The sequence below is a fragment of the Zonotrichia albicollis genome, chromosome 6, assembly GCF_047830755.1.
Source record: "Zonotrichia albicollis isolate bZonAlb1 chromosome 6, bZonAlb1.hap1, whole genome shotgun sequence".
In the NCBI taxonomy this organism is placed as follows: domain Eukaryota; kingdom Metazoa; phylum Chordata; class Aves; order Passeriformes; family Passerellidae; genus Zonotrichia; species Zonotrichia albicollis.
Genome location: NC_133824.1, coordinates 15,147,460 through 15,168,077, shown reverse-complemented (window position 1 = coordinate 15,168,077; position 20,618 = coordinate 15,147,460). Strand labels below are relative to the sequence as shown.

The window sequence follows — 20,618 nt, the reverse complement described above, 5'->3', positions numbered from 1 at the left end:
TACACCACAGCCCTCCATGGCCTGCAGGGGCACAGCTGCCTCATCATGGTCCTTACCACAGGCTGCAGGGGAATCCCAGCTCTGGCTCCTGGAGTATTATGACCCTGAGATTAGCTCAGCTGGTTAGAGAATAGTGTTTAACAATACCGAGGTTGTGGGATTGATCCCAAGGTGGGCCATTCACCCAAGTTAAATTTGATGTTCCTTTTGGGTGCCTTAGGATATTCTGTGATCTGAAAATAGCCACCTTCTGCCTCTTCTCCCCTGACCTTAGTGTCTGCAAGAGCTGTTTCTCTCACATATTTCCACTCCTTTCTTCTCAGACTGCAATTACTTCTACACAATAACTTTTTTTCTCTTCTTAACGATGCTATTGCAGAGGTGCTGCCGCTGACAGGCTTGGCCTTAAGCCATCTGGTGCTGGCCCTGTCAGACATGGAGGATGCTTCTTTTCACAAAAGCCACCCTGGAGCATCCTCCACCCCCACAACAAAACCTTGCCACACAATCCAATACAGGTACCCATCACATGTTCCCAATATTATCTTTATCTTTTAGAAAAATACTTAACACACCACTGTCCCACAGCCAGGGAGAAGGGAGTTTTAAATCACCTTTACAGCACTTTTCCACAGGGGTGGAAAACCTATTAATCCAGGAAGAGAGACTTGTCATCAGGATGTTTTCTTGAAGGCAATGCCATGGTCTCCTGAGCTAGTAGATGGGGACAGGGAGCAGAATAGCCCCCCTGTAACCCAGGAGGAAGCAGTTAGTGACCTGCTGAGCCACTTAGATGCTCACAAGTCTATGGGACCAGATGGGATCCATCCTAGAGTGATGAGGGAGTTGGCAGATGAGCTTGCCAAGCCGCTCTCCATCATTTACCATCAGTCCTGGCTCCCTGGGGAGGTCCCAGATAACTCAAGGTTATCCAATGTTAACCCATCCATAAGAAGGGCCAGAGGATCTGGGAAACTACAGGCCTTGTCAGTCTGACCTCACTGCCAGGCAAGTTTATGGAACAGATCATCTTGAGTAAAACCACACTTCACCTACAGGATGCCCAAGCAATCAGACCCAGCCAGCAGGGATTTTGAAGGGGCAGGCCTTGCCTGACCAACCTTATTTCCCTTTAGGAACAGGGGACCTGCCTGGTATCTGAGGGAGAAGCTGTGGATGTTGTCAGCCCGGACTAGTGAAGGCTCTGGAGCACAGGTCCCATGAGGAGTGGCTGAGGGAGCTGGGGGTGTTTAGCCTGCAGAGGAGGAGGCTCAGGGCAGACCTTGCCACTCTCTATGGCTACCTGAAAGTAGGGTGCAGCCAGGTGAGGGGTGGCACCCTCTCCCAGGCAGCCAGCAATAGCACAAGACACAGGCTGTGGAAGAGGAGGTTTAGGCTGGACATTAGGAAGAAGTTCTTCCACTGAAAGAGTGATTAAATAATGGAATGGGCTGCCCGGGGAGGTAGTGGAGTCACTGTCCCTGGAGGTGTTTCAGAAAAAATTGTATGTGGCACTTAGTGCCATGGCCTAATTGACAAAGTAGTGTTCGGTCATAGATAGGACTCAATGATCTTAAAGGTCATTTCCAACCTAGTTGATTCTGCGAAATAGAATGTGAAATTTAATTTAAGTGTGAAATTTAATTTAAGTGTGAAATTTTTTTAAGAGTGCAGAGCATAGGTTTTCTGGGAACGTCACTGACAAACTGAGATTGCGTTACCTTGCAGTTACCGAAGAGGAGCAGGTGTCAATCCAGCAATCCTGCAATCCGGGGTGCGAGCTGCGCACTTCCGCGCAGCAAGGGCGGAGGCGTCAGCGCAGCGGAGACCCCATCGAAGCGCAGCTCTTCCCCCGCCGGTCCCCCGTGGGCTCGCCCAAGGGCCGCCCCTTGCAGTCCCATCGCGCCCCCGCCCCTCCGAGCTGCCGCCAAGCGAGACTACGTTTCCCGGCGTGCCGCGCGGGCCAGGGCCGTACCGTGTGCGAGGTGCAGGGGGGAGCGGAGTGAGGCGCGCGCGAGTTGAAGTGCCGGCGAGGCGGTCGGTAAGTGCCGCTCCGAGCGCCGGCGGAGTGCCCGGGTTGTCCCGCCCTCATAGCCCCCGCAGCCGCCCCGGCCCGTGCCGGGGACTCCGGGCCCGGGCGGCGAATGCCGCCCGCAGCTGCGGCCCCGGCGGCGGGGACTCGGTTGTCGCAGCGCTCGGCGAGGCCGGGGCTGTTCGTGGAGGCTGGAGAGGCGCGGGGCGCGGAAGCTGCTCCGGGAGAGCCGGCCCGGCCTGAAGAAGGGCGGACAGCGGGCGGCGCCGGGCCCTCGTGTCCTTCGCGGGCAGATCCCGGGCGCGGGCCTGGCGGCCGGAGCGGCCCGGCCGGGGCTTTGAGCGGCGCCGGGTGCCGCCGTCCTCGGGGCGCTCAGCGGTCACCGCCGCTCCCGGCCGCGGCAGGCGGCGGTGGGGTCACCTTCGGGGCTTGGACAGGGACCCGGCACCGTCCCGGCTGCCCCGGCTGGGAACAGGAGAAGCCTGGCTGTAACGTGAGGGACGCCTAGGTGCGCCAAGTTGTGTGAAAGTCAAAGGAGCCACCTCACTCGGGTGAAAAAAGAGCTGGAGGTGATCTGTCAACGTAGGGCTTAATAATGAGAGGCAGTGACATCCCAAGGTTTGTTTCACAGCTGACAGGGCCCTTAAGATATCCCTGGGGGTGTCATAATGGCTCATTTACATGGAAAAGGCTCCTCCATACCTTATGCAAAACTGAAATACAATTTACTTTAGAGAATTCTATTTCTGTACCTCTTATTGGAGGGGTTTTAGTTATTCCCTTTTTATTGCTTCAACATGCTAAGCATGAAAGTAGGAACTTTCTTGCAGAAAATTCAGCTTTGCTGCCTGTTTATTTGCTGCCTAAAGTTCTCATCTTCTCTTTGTGACGTACAGCTGGCGGGTATGGCAATAGATGTGATGTAACAAACTGCAGATTATAGCTTCAGGTAGGAATAACATGCAAGAACAGATGGACCTGAATCCTGCTTTCAATAAAATGTTCTTTTAGTAGTTGAGAAAGCAAAGGAAAAAAATAATGAAAAGGAGAAGCATATTTTCTGTTAAGAAAATGTCAGTGCACCTTTCACTTCAATAAAGGAAATTTTACAGAAATATACAAGGAGCACAAATTGTTTAATTAAAATACTTTGCAAAAAAAAGACTTTTGAAGGTGACAGAGGATACAAAAGATCTCTGTACAAATAAAGATTGATCCTGCTGGAAGAAACCCCAAAATTTCTAGAATTCCAGTGAGGCAGGGGAAGGAGGGCAACTTTTTTTTGGTGAAGTGCGTGTACATTTGTCTGCAGTCAAGAGCCCAGGTTTATTTTCTGTTGAGTTTGATCATAGATTCAAAGGAGTCCTGGTCAGCCAGCTACCCATTCTGACAGGAGAAAGAGCTGGGTTGCTGCAGGCAGCTGTGACAGGCACTGACAGAATATGCCTCAGCTTTTCTGCCTCACAATTGCCTAGGGTTTGTAAGGAAATAAAAGGAAATAATGAAGTTTAGCTAAGGTTCATGTACAAAGGTCTCTTGTGTTATATTAGCTTATTTTGCTGATTGTGTTCTGGTGAACTGCTATTGAAAGACTTGACCTGTGTAACTGCATGTGTTTTTTGGTTACAAGGCTCCGAGAGGAAAGGCACAAGCCAGACTGACCCTGCTAAAGCTTCACAATGAGAAGCAGGCAAGTTTTTCAGTCAAGCCTAGGAGTGGGAGGAGTGGTAGACTCCATCTTGATGGGGTAACAGCCTGCACTGTGTCAAAGGTGCTCTTGAGAGCTTGCAGAGAGGTGACAATACCTTTTGATTTGTGGTAGAAGCAGAAGGAATGCTCAGTCATACTTTCTGCCCAGTACCAGCCATAGGGAAAGGAAAGAAAAATGTACCTAATTCCTTGTTACCTTTTTTCATATCTGGGTCCTCTATGTTGAATAAAGAAATGGAAAATATATAAATTACCATGTAAAGAGTTACATGTTTATGCTACTTTATATGCTGCAAACAATGAATGTAGTGATCCACAGTGCTTAGTGTGGGAAATGTGTTCATTCCCCATCCTTGTCCCACAGGAAAAAAGTGGTTGAGAAGTGTCTCACCCCAGGCCTGTGTTGGGCCTGTGACAGAGCTAGGAACAGGCTGTAGATTCCTGCAGATTGCTGTTCTGTCAGTACATTCCCTGTCTGGCACTTGAGTGGGATGATGATAATGAGAACACAAATCTCACTTGGTCACTGATCAGGTGCCCCATCTGCATTCTCTGTGTTTGTCTGGCACTGCTGGAGTGGCATACAACCTCCTGGGATGCCTTGCCTCTTCCTAGAGCACTCATCATCAGTGTGGAGCTTTTAGAACTAGCCTAGCAGAGTTTCTAACAAACTTTGGATGTTCCTGATGTTGCAAGAGCTCTTTTTAAACCTGGGTTGTTATATCATCTGTTGTCCCCTTAAAATCTGCCTATGCTGTGATGTCTTCAAAAATTTTTGTTGAAGAAGTGCCTGTTGATAGGATCAGAATTTACTTTTGGTGATCTCATGCTTCCTTCTGTCTGTCCACCTGTTGTGTCTCCTTGAAAAGCCTTTGGGATCCTGAACAAGTGTTTAGTTGCATTTTATGCAACGTCTAGCAGTGAGTTACTTCTGGATTTGTGGCCTGTAGACACCGTTGAGTTGAGAATAGCAATGAGCAATTTACCCCCAGTTGCTGGGTGGTTGCTTGAGCTCTTGGCTGGGGGCAGTGCTGGCAATGTGTCATTAGGAAAGGAGCAATTAAATCTTGGATTGTCAGGTCCTCTGGGGCTGTGGGCATCAGACCACTAAGTCCTTATCAGATGTTACAGTTGCTGTTTTGTATCTTGGCAGGGTTCATCAGTCATGGCACTAAGGGCCTTGAAATTTGCCTCATTGACAGCAGCTGCTTCTGGCATCTATCTGTATGGAAACAGGTTCCTGGATCCTAATGATTTTGGAGTTGTTCGTGTGGGCCGAGCCATTGCCACAGTAAGTTCTACCATAGCAATGTGCAGGAGGATTCCTAGATGGGTAAGGGAATTGAAGTTCACAAGAACTTGGGATTTTCTGCATTTTCAGCTGGCTTAGGAAATCAGAATGTCTGTAGGGAGCTCTTCAAGTTCTTGACACCATGGGGAGAAAGGAGGTGGAAGCGTGTAAGGAATACATCTGTTGTTAGCACATTTTGGAAAGAGACAAATGGAGATACTGAGAGCTGTGTCTGCATCCCTGGTAGGGTGGGACCTTCAGAGCAAAGGTTCACTTTGGGCCCACGTTTCCTTCAAGGTCAGTCGCCCAGGTACCGTGTCCTGCTGCCTTTTAAGAGTGACTTAGGTCAAACCCTGTTCTCTGCATATGCCATTTTTACATTTTGTTATAAGTATCCTGGCTGTGTTGATAAACTAGGGTAACCATTGCACTATGTCCTTGGTATGAGATTTGGGGAGAGAAGGACTGCTATTTTGGGGATCATTCTCAAAGCAAGAGTAAAGTGAGGATGGTTGATTACGTACTTTTGAGATTGGAGTGGTTTCCAGATGTGTAAAATGAATGCTGTATCTGATATTTTTATATATCTGTAAAATGAATGCTAGCATCACTGATATTTCTCATAAAACTGGAAATGGAGGCTGCTGCCTTCTCCTTGCCAATGTTCCCTGATGGATCCATGAGCAGCCAGGAACATGGAGAGCAGAGACTCTGGAGGGGGTATCAGTCTCCCCATACCTCACTTGCATTGTACATCTGTCACTTCAGGCCACAATCTCCATCATTTACAGACCCCCAGTGGTAAGCAGCTGTCTGTCTGCATTTTCTGTGACTTTTAAGCACTTTGTTAATGAGTTTTACAAGGAGTTGGCTCCTGAGGGCAGATGCAATAAGAAACAAGCTCTGTGGGTTGGCTCAGGTGCCATGTGCGTGCAGCATCATAAACTGTTGTGAAAAATGAATGTTTATTTTGAAAGGGTGAAGACAGAAATGCAAACTGTAATCTTTCCTTCTTACTTAACAAGTGCTAGGCTTCATGCTCTGTCCCTGACCATAAGGTAGTGCTACCTGGTGGCAGGGAGCAGCTCTTTCCTTTTTAAAGCACAGGAAATTGAGGCGTAGAGAGGGAATGCAGCTTCCTGTTGCTGGAGGAGAATCTATTATTCAGGGCGTTTGGGTTCTCCAATGTGTCCTTGAGTTCTGCCTGCTTGACTAGGGTTTCTCAGTCACTGTTTTTGAGGTAATCTACTGTTTAAGACAGAAATAAGTGAGAAGTTCCAGTGATGAGACTGTGCAGTTGGTCTGTGTTTTGAGTGATGGTAAGAGATTACTTTCCTGAAGAATAGGAAGTAGGGGAAAGGAAATATTCTTTGCTTTAGATGATGGCAAATCACAGAGATGCCTGACTTTCATGTTCTCTGCCTTCAGGGAGGTCACCAGTCATTGGCTATAAAGCGCTTCACTGGTCCTGCTCTTAAATGCTTTAGAGGGTTCTGCACCCATAGCTGCAAGCAGTGACCCCAAAACCAAGTTACCAGTGCTCAGTCTTCTGTAGGTGATGGCAGCATGTGTTTAAATCTGTGTGTATACTTTTAAAAAAGAATGTTCTGTCTCTTTCTGAATTCTTAGTTTCCTCTGGTATGTATGACTGCATGTGTTTGAGTTGCTTCTGAGAGATTCTTTAGTCTTGCTGCACCAGTGACCTCTGCCTTCCCCTGCTCATTTTTGGACAGTCAGAAGTCAGCTCTCATCTGAGCACAGGCAGCTTGAACTGCTGTCATTCCTTAGCCATGGACCAGCTGAAGCCAATAGAGCAGATATGTTTACTTCTAAGAAGCTCACCTTGGGGATTATTCTTTTTGCAAATGAAAGATAAATCTCTGTGGCAAACAAGTGATTTTGGATATTGAATATTAGTGACATCTGCATAGACCTAATGTATCTGTCCTTCAATCTAGCCCTGCTCTGGCTTCTTACCTGGATGCTTGATTTCCTCATTGAACCATAGCCAGGCAAAAGCACCCTGTAATGAAGAGACTGCAATTCTTAAGAGCTAATAAGTTCAGCAGCAGCAGACACAAAACTGTAAGACAAGTTACAGTGGGGCAAACAAAACAAAACAAAAGAAAAGCCTGGAGAAAAGAACACATGAGTATCAAGGAACCTGACATACAGCTATGTATGAGACTCTGGACAGATTTCATCTGAGTTTGTTTAGACAGATTTGAGTCTGGTTGTATTTTAAGCATGTTGGTTCAGTGGTTCTTTGCAGACTCCATAGGAAACTTGATGAAGCTCACTAGCAGAAAATTTCTTTTGAAGCCTCTGTTTAGGGAACTGGTTCTTATGTATGGGTAGACAGCTATTGAGGGAGAACATTGTGCTATGACTTGGTGAGATCTGAGGATAGGTTTGGGAGCAGTGAAGGAGTGTACAGTGTTGAGAATTCATTGATACGAGTGGGACATTTAACACTGGGCTGGATGCAAGCTCAGTGAAAGTAATCTGGCATTTGTAAAGGGAGGGGTTGGTTGATTTTGTATGTCTTTTTATAACTCTGAGCTTCAGTCTCACACTGTAACGTGAATGACAGCACTAGTCTTGGATGAGAACGAAGCCATTGGCGTGGGCAGCCTCACGCTGCAGAGCGTTTCTGTATTCTGGTAAAATTAGAAACTGGCAGAGCCGTTGTGCATTTGCTGTATTCTTTTGAGAGTATACCAGTTGTTTTGGTTATGTGGAAGGAACATTCTGTGCAATAGCTAGACACTGGGAGGGATTTGGCAATGTCAGAGTTGCCTATCAGGATCATCATAATATTAATTTAGTGTTTAAGATTACAGTGTAATTAGCAACTGCTTAATTAATTCCCTCTTCCTCTGTAATACAGGCCAATCTGTTAGCTGCTTCTTTTTGAGTTGGAGGTGATAATTACCCTTGTGGACCAGAGATAAAATAAGAGCCAACTCAAGCCTTGATGCAAGACTGATTCGAACCTCCCTCCACTTCAAAGTTGTTCTTTGAGGTTGTGAAGTTGCTTTGAAAAATTTTTCTTCTGTATGGTCTCTGTAGCTGTGCAGCTCCTCAGTTCACCAGGGGCAAGAGAGCCTGAAAAGCCAGAAAAAAATTTTGCTGTGTTCAGTTTGCAATTTGGAAATCAGGAAACATGAGAAATCTAACCTCCACAAGGAGGGAGTGTGTCTGTTTGTTACTGATTCCCAGCTTGGTCCATTCTTGGATGCATTTCTGAACTTTTGACTTTTTTCCCTATTGTCAGTTCTCTCAGACCAGGTTTGCTTCCCTTGCCTCCCTGGCTTTCATGATACATTGACTGTACTTTGTGCCCTTCCTGGACATATCTATGGTGAAAGGTGGGGCTAGTATCCTGTGCCAGAATGGAATGCTAGCCATTCAGTAGGGAGATTTGAGGAAAAGTGCCTTTCAATGGGAGTTACAGAAATGGTTCTTCATGGCAAGGATCTTGAAATTCAAATGGCACATTAGTGGACAGGCTCCTCTAAGTGTACATTCCCTTCTCTCCCTCCAAACATGACCTGTATTTTTCTCTCCCATTCACTGATGTTCTGACTGTGGAAAGAGAAGAACTTTAGTGATAGGAATTGTGAAATACCCTAGATCTATTTTCAGAAATTATAAAGTCACTTAAGAATATAATTCCATTGTCCATGGCAATGTCTACCAAACAGGTTTGAGCTGGATCCCATTGAGTTGGATCCTGTTTTTGTAATTGGGTATTCAACCCTTTGGCCCCACAGTCCTTTGTGCAGTTGAATATCCCCAAAAGTACTGCTGCTTGTGCTAGTCTGAGTTTGTCCTCAGTCACTCTGTTCCCTGCTGAGCCTATACACAGAGCAAGCTGGTTAGGCAGTTTGGAGCTCTGAAGCAGTGGGATAACTGATGGGGCACAGAGTGTGGATGACCTCTGTTACTAGCAGCAGACCTTACTGTGAAAGCCCACATGGCTGACTGAAGATGGGAGTCTGCTGTGCAAGGTGCTGTACAGAGATTAGGAAAATGCTTTGAGCATCTCAAATAGAAGATAGTGTAGGAGTGTCAAGTGTTGCTTACATATAGCTACTTATCAGTGAGGCCCCTACACTTCTTTTATAAGTGTTCATTGAAGTGAAATTATTTTCATTTAATTTATTAATGAGTCTTTTGCCATAGGCTTCACTGTGGAGCCTGAACTTTGAAGCCTAAAGTACATGCATTCTCTTTAACAGAAGTCTTATTGTTTTGATAACTGTAGAGCTTGCTCAGCATTTCTGCTTTCATTTGCAGACAGCAGTTATCACCTATGACTACCTCACCTCTCTTCGGAGTGTCCCGTACGGATCAGAGGAGTATGAGTTCCTCAAATCACAGGTGAGTAATAGCACTGAACTGCATTCCTTGGAAACTGCAAGGCACAGGTGTCTTGCTGTAATGCTGTCATCTTAATAACTCAATATGCTTTCTACCAGATTGTTAACAGCAATATTAGATAACAACCCCATATTAGGATTTGCATTGCCCAATGGAGAAGGTCCTTTGTCAGAGGTAGCTGTATGCATTCCGTGCTCACCAGACTCAAGTCCTTGGTGTATGCAGTTGGGCTCTGCTGCGATCTCTGCTGCCAGACTGGTTGTGTGCTGCTCAGCTGCTGAGAGTGGCGTGGCAGTGCTTTCTTATTCTGCATATTGTTTGGTAATGGCCATAACATGAAGGCTGACTGATTTAAGTAAAAGGAGCATGTTGAAAAGGAAATAATAGAGATAATCAAACTTGCAGATCTCTGAGGAAATGAGAATTGTGCAAAGTAGTGTACATCTCTTTGTGAAACACACTGTTGTGTTTTGGTATCAGTAATTAACAATACAAGAAGCATTAACAAAAGCATTTCTAGTGAGAAGGAAGACAAGCTCCTCTCAAGTCTTGTGCTGCACCTTTCATTCCAGCCTGTAGCCATATAGTTCATTGAGCTGTGAATGACGCTTGGTTTTAGTTGGGTGCTTGTGATGTACGTTAGCCGGGGTTTGTCTGCTATTTGAGTTCAAGGCTTCTTTGGAGTGGGGAATACAGCTTGTGCCAAATTAGGCCAGTCTGCATAGTGTGTTTGAAGTAAGGTTTTTAGCCTCATTTTTCTTCTTGGTGCAGGTAGGATTTAGGCCACTGGTGTGGTTGGTTATAATGCATGGAGTGGTGCTCTCCAGGGATTCCCAGACTGGAGGGACTATAAGGCTGGAAACAGCCTTGACTAAGGTAGAAATCAGTGACATTGGATTCCAGCATGCTTTCGTATTCCTCTGGCAGAAAATCCACATCATCAATATGGTCTTAGTGTATCTGCAGTGGTTTGCAGAATGGCTTCCTTGGGCTTGTTCTCATCCTCTGCTGTCTAAAGACGCTAAGCTGTTCTAATGTAGCTCCCCATTCCAAGTGAGTGACACTGATGCCCTGGCATGAAGTGGAGATAGGTGTGTTGGAGTCTGGAGCTTCACTGTTCATTGGCCCATGTCTCTGCCCTGAGCCTTTGAAACCTGGTTTGCAGAAGGGCTGCATGTAGCTTCCTTCAGTGACACCCAAGCTGTGCAGTTATCAGTACTGCTGACAGCTTATCATTTGGCAGAATTTGCAGCAGCTGTTGCAAATTCCTCACCTTTTGCTGTGTATCTCCATGGTTTCATTAACCTCTGTTTTGTGGATTTTGATGGCTTGTCAATTCCTGCCCCCAGCAGCCAGAAAAGGCCCTGTTTGCTAGCACTGCACAGAGCATGTGGCAGGGCCAGTGGCAAGCACAGCATGCCAGCATGGCCAGCACTAACCTTCAGCTGCAGAAAGGGGCATGAGCTGAGAGATAGGAGGAAGCTGGCACAGGCATAGCATGAGTTGGTGAAACTCACTGACCAGTGGAGTCTGGTCCTACTGTTGACAGGTGTTATGGAGTGCCACCACTGAGCCTGGCAGGAAAAGCACTTGCTCTTCTTCAGCAACATCCCTGTAGAGCTTGTGCCAGTGAAGCATCAGTTTGGCATGGGAGATACTTTGGACCGGGGCAGTTGCACACCAGACTTTATCTCAGTGCAGTTTTAAGTGGATGGCAACCAAGTCTTTACCACCTTGCAGCTCTTTTAACTCTTTATGATAGCTGATTTTTTGGTCTTGTACTAGCTCAGAATGACTTGTAAGAAGTTACCCCATTGGAGTTGGTACTTAAGATTAGGGATTTTGTAGCACCAGAGTGGTGGTATCACTGGATAGGGCCTAGAGGATGTGAATTCCCTACCCAAATAAGTGTTGTGTTTTAACAATACTTATCAAGATGCTGCTTCTGCTAGCTTCTGTCCTGGATAGATCTCTAGTACTCTTAGCCCTTCATTGTATTGTCTTTGTTTCTGTCCTTCTAGTGAGGCCAGCTTAACCTGCTTTTCATGTACTGAGAGTTGGTAATTTTCTTGTCAGCAAGTGTATGAATTAGCTGCTGATTTCCAGATGCAGTTTTGGTGCTATGCCTAGAAGAGAGACTCTGTGAGGCAGGGTGTATCTCTGTGTGTGTGTGAGAGATTTGGTGGCCATGGGACTGCTGATAGTGCCAAAAGGTCTGAATCTGGTTTTTGTGCCTCTGTCTCCAGTGTTGGGGTGCAGGTGCATACATGTCTGTGATATGCTTGCAGCTGGGAGTGGAAAAACTCTTTTTTCTGTGGATCTCCTCCTGGTACTCAGCATACTGGTGATGCTACTCCAATGCAAATAATGCTTAACTTGTTCTCCATGGATTCTCTGTGAGACATTAAACTGGGGTCTCTAAATTACCCATGGCCTTGCATGAGAAATGGGAAGGTTCAGTGGCAGCACCAGTGCCTGAGCCTACTGGGGCCAAACAGGAACATAGTCATTAGGAAACAATTAAATGCAAAGCAGATTTAGAAGGAAATGGGTTCTCTGGGGACTTTTAGTCAGGTTTCTTCTTAGCTCCAAGGAATTATCCTCAATTTTACTATGTAGTTCTGTCCCTTGTGGACCAGTTTTGATGCTAATACTCTAAGCTCCTCAGTTCCCAGCATTTTTTTATGGCTAGCATATTGGCCATACTATGGCCAAAGTTTTACTACTTTCCATGAGGTGGCAAGCAGTAGATGGGAATTCACTGTGTGTCCTGAGGTTAGCTTGCCTCTCCCTGGATCTGCTGTCAGCTGGGAGATATGAGAGCCCACTTGCCAGATGGCACACATTGCTGTCCCTCAGCAGCAGCCATTTTTCATTCCTACCCCTGTCTGAGGCAGAGATGAACCTCCTTATGTGCTCGGGCTTCATGTCCTTCCCAATGGTTGCTTCATTTCACCGCCAGTGGCTCAACCACACTGGAAATTCAATCTATCTCCTAAGTTAGGGGTCCTTTCCTGGTGTGTGGGCCCTTTTCCTGCATATGATGATACTGCCAGTGTACTGGTGTAAGAGCAGTTGTCAGTGGCTGGCTCCAAGACATCATATGTCTTTAGGTCTAGCGTCAGGAGCATTAGGGGAGGTATGACCTCTCTTCTTTTCATGTCTGTTTCATTAAATTATTCTGGACATCTTTGCATGTGTAAGCTTGGGCATTTCTTTTCATTTCTACTCCTGCTTTCACTGGGGCCAGAGGAAGAAGGAGGGCAGCCTGCTCAGTGTCATTTCCTTACCTATTGTTTTCTTAACAAAACATTTTATTCTACAGAAGGCTGCATTTCTTTAACATTCTTCTGCCTCAGTGAATGTTGGCCCTTCATAGTGCTTGTCTTTTCAGTACCAAGTCTGCCTACCATGGGACATTTCCAGTGGTGTTCCTCTCAGTGTAGCATCTGGATGTCTTGGCTGACACTTCTTCATTGCTGGCATTGATTTCTGTTGATCCTGCTGTCAGTCAGCAGGTGTGTCACAACATGCAGTTTGTTCGAGGCCTGGTATCAATGGAATTCTGAGTTGTTGGTGTAGTAAGAGGGTTGCAATGGGTCAGTTGTCCTTGATTTTGGCAGATTTTGGCACAAGTGGGCACAGCTGAAAATCTGGAGCAGGACATCTTTTTGTTGTTTTCCTCTGTAAGACAAAAAGTTACTGCTGTGAGTTTTGTTTTTTGTAATGAAGAGAAGACAGCAAGGAGAAAAAGGATCTGTGGTCAAGGTATCTCAGTAGACTGTGGGAATCCATTCTTGAATTAACTTTGTTGGCTACAAAATTGCTTTGTCAGGCACAAGCCATTTGGGGAGGTTAATTAAATGTCCTCCTTTTGAGAGCAGAATGAGGATGTTCTCGTCATTCAAACTTATGGTTATTGGGCTGTCAGTACCTGGGCAAATATTTGAAAGGTATAACCTTGTGCCATCATTAGACAGAATACGATTTCTTGCTCCTTGGAGGCTCTTCCTGGCTTTGCTACATTTACTTCTCACAGTGGAGTGGGTATTTTCAAAATGAGTTTTGTCTCACCATAAAGTTGCGCAGTGGAAGGATCTTGGAAAGATGAGGAATGAATGTACATGTTGTGTGTTTTCAAAAATAATCTACAGTTTCTGGATAGCTCAGATGAATGAAATAGCCTGTGCCTTTGGACTTCTGTTGTGATTCAGTAACACCACGTGCCTTAAGTATTAAGTGATATCTTAAAATAGTTTCGTCCTGACGGAAGTGGACTGCGTCTGCAGAGAGAAGCCCTCAGGAACTCTCCATGGCATTCCTTCAGAAAGGCAGCTGTGAATGGGGACTGTGGACTGTTCTCCACCACAGCCAGTGTGTGCAGTGGTGGATCTACTTGTGCTTCAGGCTCTGGTGAACTGAGGTGAGAAACAAATGAACTTTCTTATGGGACACAAAATAGCCATTAGGTGGCAATGACTTTCTGTCACCAAACTAAATGGGAACCAGTAACAGAGAGGTGAAGAGCTTCAGAGCCCATCCACAATCCCTGAGTTGATCATGTTTGGTTGCCCTATTATGTGCTCCCCAGGATATCTCTTCATCTAAAAGGCATGGTCAACACTAATGCAGTCTAAAAAAGCTATTATCAGGGCCAGCTGGTGGCTTGAGGACTCTACATTTGAGCACTGCTGTCTAGCAAACTTCCTGCCAACACATAAAGCATGAAAGCTTTGCACTGAAAACATAACAAGCTGTAAAATAAATCTTGTAATTAATACACTTCCTTTTCCTCCTTGTGCTTTCTGGAGTAGTGTCAGCTGAATGCTCTGGCCATAGCATCTATAGGTTTTAATTTTGGATCATTGAAAAGGTCAATTTTTTGTGGGATCTGTATCTGTGAAACTAGATGTTCTTCAGTCATCTGCAGTGATTTATTCATAGAAATGGCCCATCTACTGTGGCATTTTTGAAGGACGAAGAAGGAGAGAAGTGAGGGTAAGGAGGCAGTGCCTCGTGTATTTCATGTCTTTTTCCTGGCTGTGCACGCTTGTCCCGGAAGTGCTTTGCTCCAGGAGCATAAGTGTGAATTGTCATGCTCTTGGCTCGCCTGAGCCGTTTTCTCTCAGCTTCCCAGGAGTGACACAAATGCCTGGGGAGCATTTAGCTCTCTCTCCTGCAGGTGGGGCTATCCCTTTTCACTTGAATCCCTGAGGACGTCGTCACATTTGCTTCCTTTAGAGCTACTGGAGGGATACATAGGAGCCAGAGCAGTGTCTGAAGAACATCTCATCTGGTAGAGTGGGGAAACCATTAGGGAAGCCCTGGGAGGATGCAGGCTGCAAGGAGCTTGCATCGTAAGAGACATTATAAAATGAAAAAATGAGAAGTGAAGAAATGATCAGGTTTTATTTAGTGTTTGACTACGCTTTGGGTCTCAGTGTGAAATGAACACTCAGCAGTGCAAAGTCAAGAGGTATGGCAGGAGATGGTATTTTCTCTGAAGAGCTCATGGTCATGGTTGATTTGCTTAGATTTTCACCCTCAATGTGAGTGGTGCAAATACATGCAAGCATGAGATTTCTTGAGGTGGAAGGTCTGTGTAAAGAGGGAAGGATACAAAAAGCAGAAATTAGTTAGGGTTCCACTGTAAGTCACTTAACACTTATCCCATTGACGTTGGATCTGGCCCTGATTAGGGATGTTTTCTAAATGTGTGGCCTTGAACTACTGACCAGTTTGTATGGTTACAGAACACAGAAACAGAATATCCTGATTTGGAAGGGACCCACAGGAATCATTGAGTCCACCTTTAAAGGGAATGGCCTATATGATTGTTGGAGGCCACCTGAAATAATCAGTAGCCAGTACTTCATCTATTCTAAGAACAGGAAGACAGCTGGCTTGAGAGTAAAAATAATCTTATCTGAGACTAGGAAAAATAGATACCTAAAAGTTTCATCTGGGGACAGAGACATGTACTTGCAATGTCAAAGTAGACTTCTGAAGTGTTGTTTTGTTTGCCCTTTGAGTCCTTAGCAAGACCCGTCTTGTGGATTCTGTTCCCTTTTCTGAGGTTGTTGTAGTTAGCTTGCAGTAAAACACTATCCTGAAAGACTTCAAATTAGGATAAAAATTAAATGTAAAATCAGGGGTGAAGAGAATAGGTGGCATGCAGAGGATATTTCATGTATCAGTTCAGGTTGGAATTTCAGAGCAAGACTAAATATTGTAGATTTGCTCTGCTAAAGCAGTGACCTTATCACATTCTTCCCAAAGTGGATCTGATAAAAGAATGTGCTGGAGGGCAGCTCACAATTACCTTACCTGTCAAGAAAGTGATTTCATTTAGCTAGTTAAGTCAGTGGTGAGGGAATTGCTGTGGTGGGTGGTGTCTTGCAAACACTCCTCTGGACTTGTTTGTAATGTAGCAGGCATCTTAGTAGGTTCCGGGCAAATCCTTATAACATATGTGTGGGCTACATTGTTTGCATATTGAGGGAAGGGTGTCTCTGAAAGGAACTGCTGTATTCTTTCATCTGGTGTCCCAGGGACAGGCAGGATTCTGTCAGGCCTGAGGAAGGCCTGTGGACTAGGAAAAAAGGAAGCTATGTTTCTCTTGAACTAGAGTAGCTGATGAATTACTTCTAGGAGTAAACCAAAAAGTATTGTTCAATGTCAGGTTTTAAAGCTACCCTTGCTTTACTTACTAGTGTTCCTGTGCTGTGCCTAGAAATGTGCATTTTTGTACATCTGGACAGGCTCATCTGCTTACCTGTAGACATGTGCCAGTGTGTTCAGGTGGGAGTCCTTATAGTAAAGTAGCCATTTTTTGAACAGAGTCAAAGGTTCACAGATGGCTTTGGAAGAGTTAATCCAAGATGGTAATCATATTCACTGCTGGACTAGTTAAGCCTACTTTTGGTCCTGTAGAACTGGCTTGGGGTGTCTTAATTTTTGTTGGGTTTTTTGTTTACTTGTATCTTTTTTGGCTTGAGAGTTCTGTCTCAGTGGCTGCAAGTTCTGCTGATGGTGCACCATTCAGAGCAGCTTGCTGCTCCTTCCTCTGCAGTAGCATCATTTTGGCAGGTCTGACACCAGTAACAACTTGTTTTTGTCAGTGTACTGAGCCAATGTGACATGGAAGAGGACCACAGCCAGCAGATAAACAAGGGTTGCCTTTATAAAACCTCCACTGTCTTCCAAGCTCCACTTTAACCAAGAATTTGCATGTGAGCTTGCACATATATGAAACTGGCCAGTATTTTATGAAATGCCTTCTGCCAAGCCTGAATCCATTTACTATGTTGATAGTTTTGCTGAATTTAGAGGTAAAATCACTGAAAAGGTCACTAGCAGAATTGCTTTTCAAAAAAAGCTTCATCTCTTAAAATGTCTTTACTGCCTGTGCAGTCTTTGTTTGAAAATGTACTCATTTTGAGTTGCCTGTGAACTCTGTAACTGTGCAGCCTGTTTGTTATTGTAGGGCTTTTCTGAACACAAGTTGTTTTTTACAGAACTGCTGAAGGGCAGCAGGTTTTGTTTATCGTAGGACTGTTGTGTGAAGAGAAGTAGGGAAGATAAGCTTTTCTCCCTCGGGCCCTTTCCTTTGCATTCACAGTCAGGCAGCACAGCCAGGCATTTCCAGAGCTCAGCAGGAGCTTTTTCATCTCTGCAATGCCCTGGTATCCCCTGTTCAGTCTCTCTTCTTCCTCTCCAGGACAACATCCCTGCTTCTATTTCTTGTAGTAAGCTGAGGTTTTGCTATGTCAGTCTGAATTGGGAGTTATTCCATGCCAATATACAGAATGGTGATCCTTGACTGGGGAATGTTAAATTGAAATCCTGAGTGATGGGGATTGAGAAACAGCAAGGCTGTTAGCTGGAACTGCAATGTGTTCACTCTGAGCTGGTGCTAGTTCAGAACTGTGTGCAATCTGATGGGCTCCCGAGAGCAATACCAGCTCCAATCACCCTGACTAGCAGGGCTGTATCCTCTGCAACTTCCTTTACTTCCAGTCTTCCCAAAGTGGACTGAATCTGTACCAGAAGTGAAGGTGATGTTTGATTCTTTTAAACCTATGTTCTGATTTTAGGATTAAGAAGTGTTTGGTAATGTGGTTAAGTACTGAGCAAAATGCACACAGAAGCAGTTTCATGCATGTGTCCCTCCTGGTGTTTCCCCATCTGAATGCATGCACCTTCCCACACTGGCCCTGCACAGCTCAGCTCTCTGTTCACTTCTGCTGCCATCCTTTACCAGGCCTGAACCAGCTTCTTGCCTGCTCCAGCTCTGCCCTTACCTCTTCCCAGTGATGCCTCAGCCCTGGCTGCCCCCTCCCTGGCCTCTGCCCTGGTGGCAGATTGGATATAGGCTTACCCCACCTGGCCTTGCATTCCTTGGTAACTCATGTGGGGAAGATTTGCCACAATTCTCATTTTCTGAGAACTGAGACCCAAGTGCTGGGAGGATACATTTCTGAACCAGGCAGGACAGCTCTCCCAGTCTGTGGCTTTGCTCACTTGTGTCAATGGCAGCCAAACCAGCAGGTTTCCCCTTCCCAGTCCTTCTCTGGCTTTGGCACAGCTTGGTCCTCATGTGAGAAAGATGAGCTCCACAGTGTGCCTTAGTTTCATTCTTGTAAATCTCACTCCAGAAACAGTAGGATGTCAGGTTTTACAATATGCTGAAATCCAAGGAAGTCTTCCATTTACAAATGGTCTAAAAACCCACTGTATTTCCTGTTAGTATGGATGGAGTGAAGCAACTAATGCAGACGTGAATTTTATTTGAAGGATACTACATTTAAATAAAGTAACAATAAAGAGGTCAAGCTCTGTCCTTTTGCAAAATATTTGAAATGGTGGCATGTATGGGTATCTAATAAAGGAAAATTCTTTTAAATAGTGCTCACTGCTTATAATTGTTGGACATATGTGTAGTAAATTAAGCCATGTATTGATAAGACCATTTACCCACAGGACCCCCATCCCTGTGACAGGTGCTTTTCTCCTTCCACCTGCATTGCTTAACAAATTTCTTCTCAAAAGGGAAAATGAATTCTCAATAGCAACGTGCCTAGTAATTACCCACACTGTAATTCTGATGTGCAGTGCTGTCACCCACCATTAGGTGGGAGTGGAAAAGGCACTGCATTTTGTTGATGGTTGAACATTTGTTTTCCTCATCATTTTGACACCAGAGGTAATTGCCATTCCTGAAATATTCTCTTGCTACCATTACAAAGCAACTGTTAGGGACAAACTAATTATGAAGAATCTTGTTATGACAGATTAATAGGCCAACAGAGGGGATTTTTTTTCTTTCAGGCAACTGAGTAGTAAAATCTAACAGCTCCCATATAACTGCTTGAAACACATGCTTCTTTGTAAGCCAACAGGTTTTTTTCTTAGAGATGGGAGATTTGAAATACTAGGACTAGAGTGTAGAATGGATTTCCAAGATTGCTTTTATTGAGCTGTTATTTTCCAAACATTATGTGCCAAAATGATCTAGGGTTGGGGCATTGCCATATGGAGGGGAGGTCCTCATGGTTGGTATTGGACCAACACCTTCTATCTGGGTTGTGGTTGAGCAGCATCATGAAGGCTTGAAGTGAAGAACGCTGGACTTGTGAATTTTATGGATTTTAAAACAAGACACAGAGTCATTATCTGGACTGCTTTATTGCCACTAAGGGTTTTTTTGTGTCAGGTAGGCCAAAATGATGTGCTAGTTGAATTCCAAGTGGCCAGTATGCTTGTGTCCCTCAGGAAGTTCCAGATCACCTGCTCCAAATTATTCTTATGATACACTCTCTGGGAGCTGTTGTGATGCACCCCAAACATGTCTGCTTTCCTCTAGTAGAGGGGACTGTGGCACCTTGCCTCCCTGTCACTGAACCATTCTGTCAATGCTCAGAGGAGGAGGACTTTGAAATACCTGTATTTCTCATTGCTGTGTTTAAAAGCTCCCACAGTGTATGAATAGTTTGGACAGCAATCCATGTAGACTTGGTAATTGTGCTTTCAAAGAGGCACCCAGGCAGCCTCGTGGCTGACTGGCTACTATGGGGTGCTAGTGGCTGCCAGGTGCTGATGAGCAGACCATTAAGAGGGAGCCAGTTATAGACTTCAAAATAGAAATCATGTAGATTTAAAGAAGCTCCTGGATCAGGTCTGTTCATGTTCTCAGCTTTGCCTTGATGTCTCCCTCAAGTTGTCATTGCAACTATAGATCAAAGGATCGCTGTAGTTGGAACTGTGTCCCCTTTTACCATCTCCAGCCAAGTGTTTGTCCCTGCAGCACTCTGTCCAGAAAAGGAGCAAATCTTCAGAGGTAATCAATGCACAGCCCCCATTCATGCCATGATCTCCTTAATGAGAGAACAGGGAAGCTCCCTTCTTTTCCAGAGACTGAATCAAGACCATGTTTATGTCATTTTCTATCTTTTCCTGCCTGCTGACATCAACTCTCAGTTTCACTGTAACTTTATTCTTCATGGGACCTCTGTGTGGAGTATGTAAATGCTTTAATATTAAATATTTGAGGCTAGAAATCATAGGTAGTATTAGTTTCGGATTATTAGCAAGTGCCTTAATTTCTTTGCTTCATGTCCATCTTGTGTTATGCAAATTCTTTAATGCTCTTTTTTTTTTTCTATGCAAATGTTGTCTTTGGGAACATACACAATGATTGTACTTGGCCAGCAAGATCTGATTCTTTGGAGGATCTTTGTCAGTATTGTTCTGTCAGGTTTTGCACCAATATCTTTTCTCTTGAGGTGACTATTTGCCTTCTAGCCAAGGTTAGACAGTGGCTATCTTTGACTAGCCTGTTGATGGAGAAATGTTGCATATCCAGTTTTATATAAAGATGATCTCAGCTTTATTCTCTTCACAACCTTGGTGAGCCACAGCCAAGTGCAGGGAAGGCATGGACAATATTGTTCATTGTGATTCCAGCTGTAGTAAAGGCAATTGCCTCTGGTACTGCTGGAAGTAATTCCTTCTGCTTTTTGTGGGAGCAAAAATAATCTATTCTGGGTAACGTGGCCTCACCTGGGCTTTCATTTCACCTTTTTGTTCATCTCAGTTTGGTGCCATGTCAGATATTTGTGTTTTACTTCATTAAATTGCTATCTCATGCTATGTTGCGGTGGCACTCTCATAGTCAATACAGGTCTCTCTTCCTTGTGT

The 20,618-nt window shown here is 45.0% G+C and overlaps 1 protein-coding gene across 5 annotated transcripts in view; it reads left to right on the top strand.

The window, feature by feature from the left end:
- The first annotated feature begins 1,910 nt into the window (after positions 1-1,910).
- The window catches only part of ADCK1 (aarF domain containing kinase 1), an 83,913-nt gene continuing 65,205 nt past the window's right edge, over positions 1,911-20,618 (top strand). For 2 of the 5 annotated variants that reach the window (XM_074542551.1, XM_074542552.1), the window contains exons 1-3: positions 1,911-2,041; positions 4,896-5,033; positions 9,336-9,419. In XM_074542551.1, coding sequence (XP_074398652.1) covers positions 4,908-5,033; positions 9,336-9,419 — 210 coding nt within the window. In that variant the 5' untranslated portion in view covers positions 1,911-2,041; positions 4,896-4,907. Of the gene's footprint in view, positions 2,042-2,395; positions 2,651-3,662; positions 3,723-4,895; positions 5,034-9,335; positions 9,420-20,618 lie in introns of those variants that run through there. The other 3 variants (XM_074542548.1, XM_074542549.1, XM_074542550.1) reach the window with 3 other exon arrangements.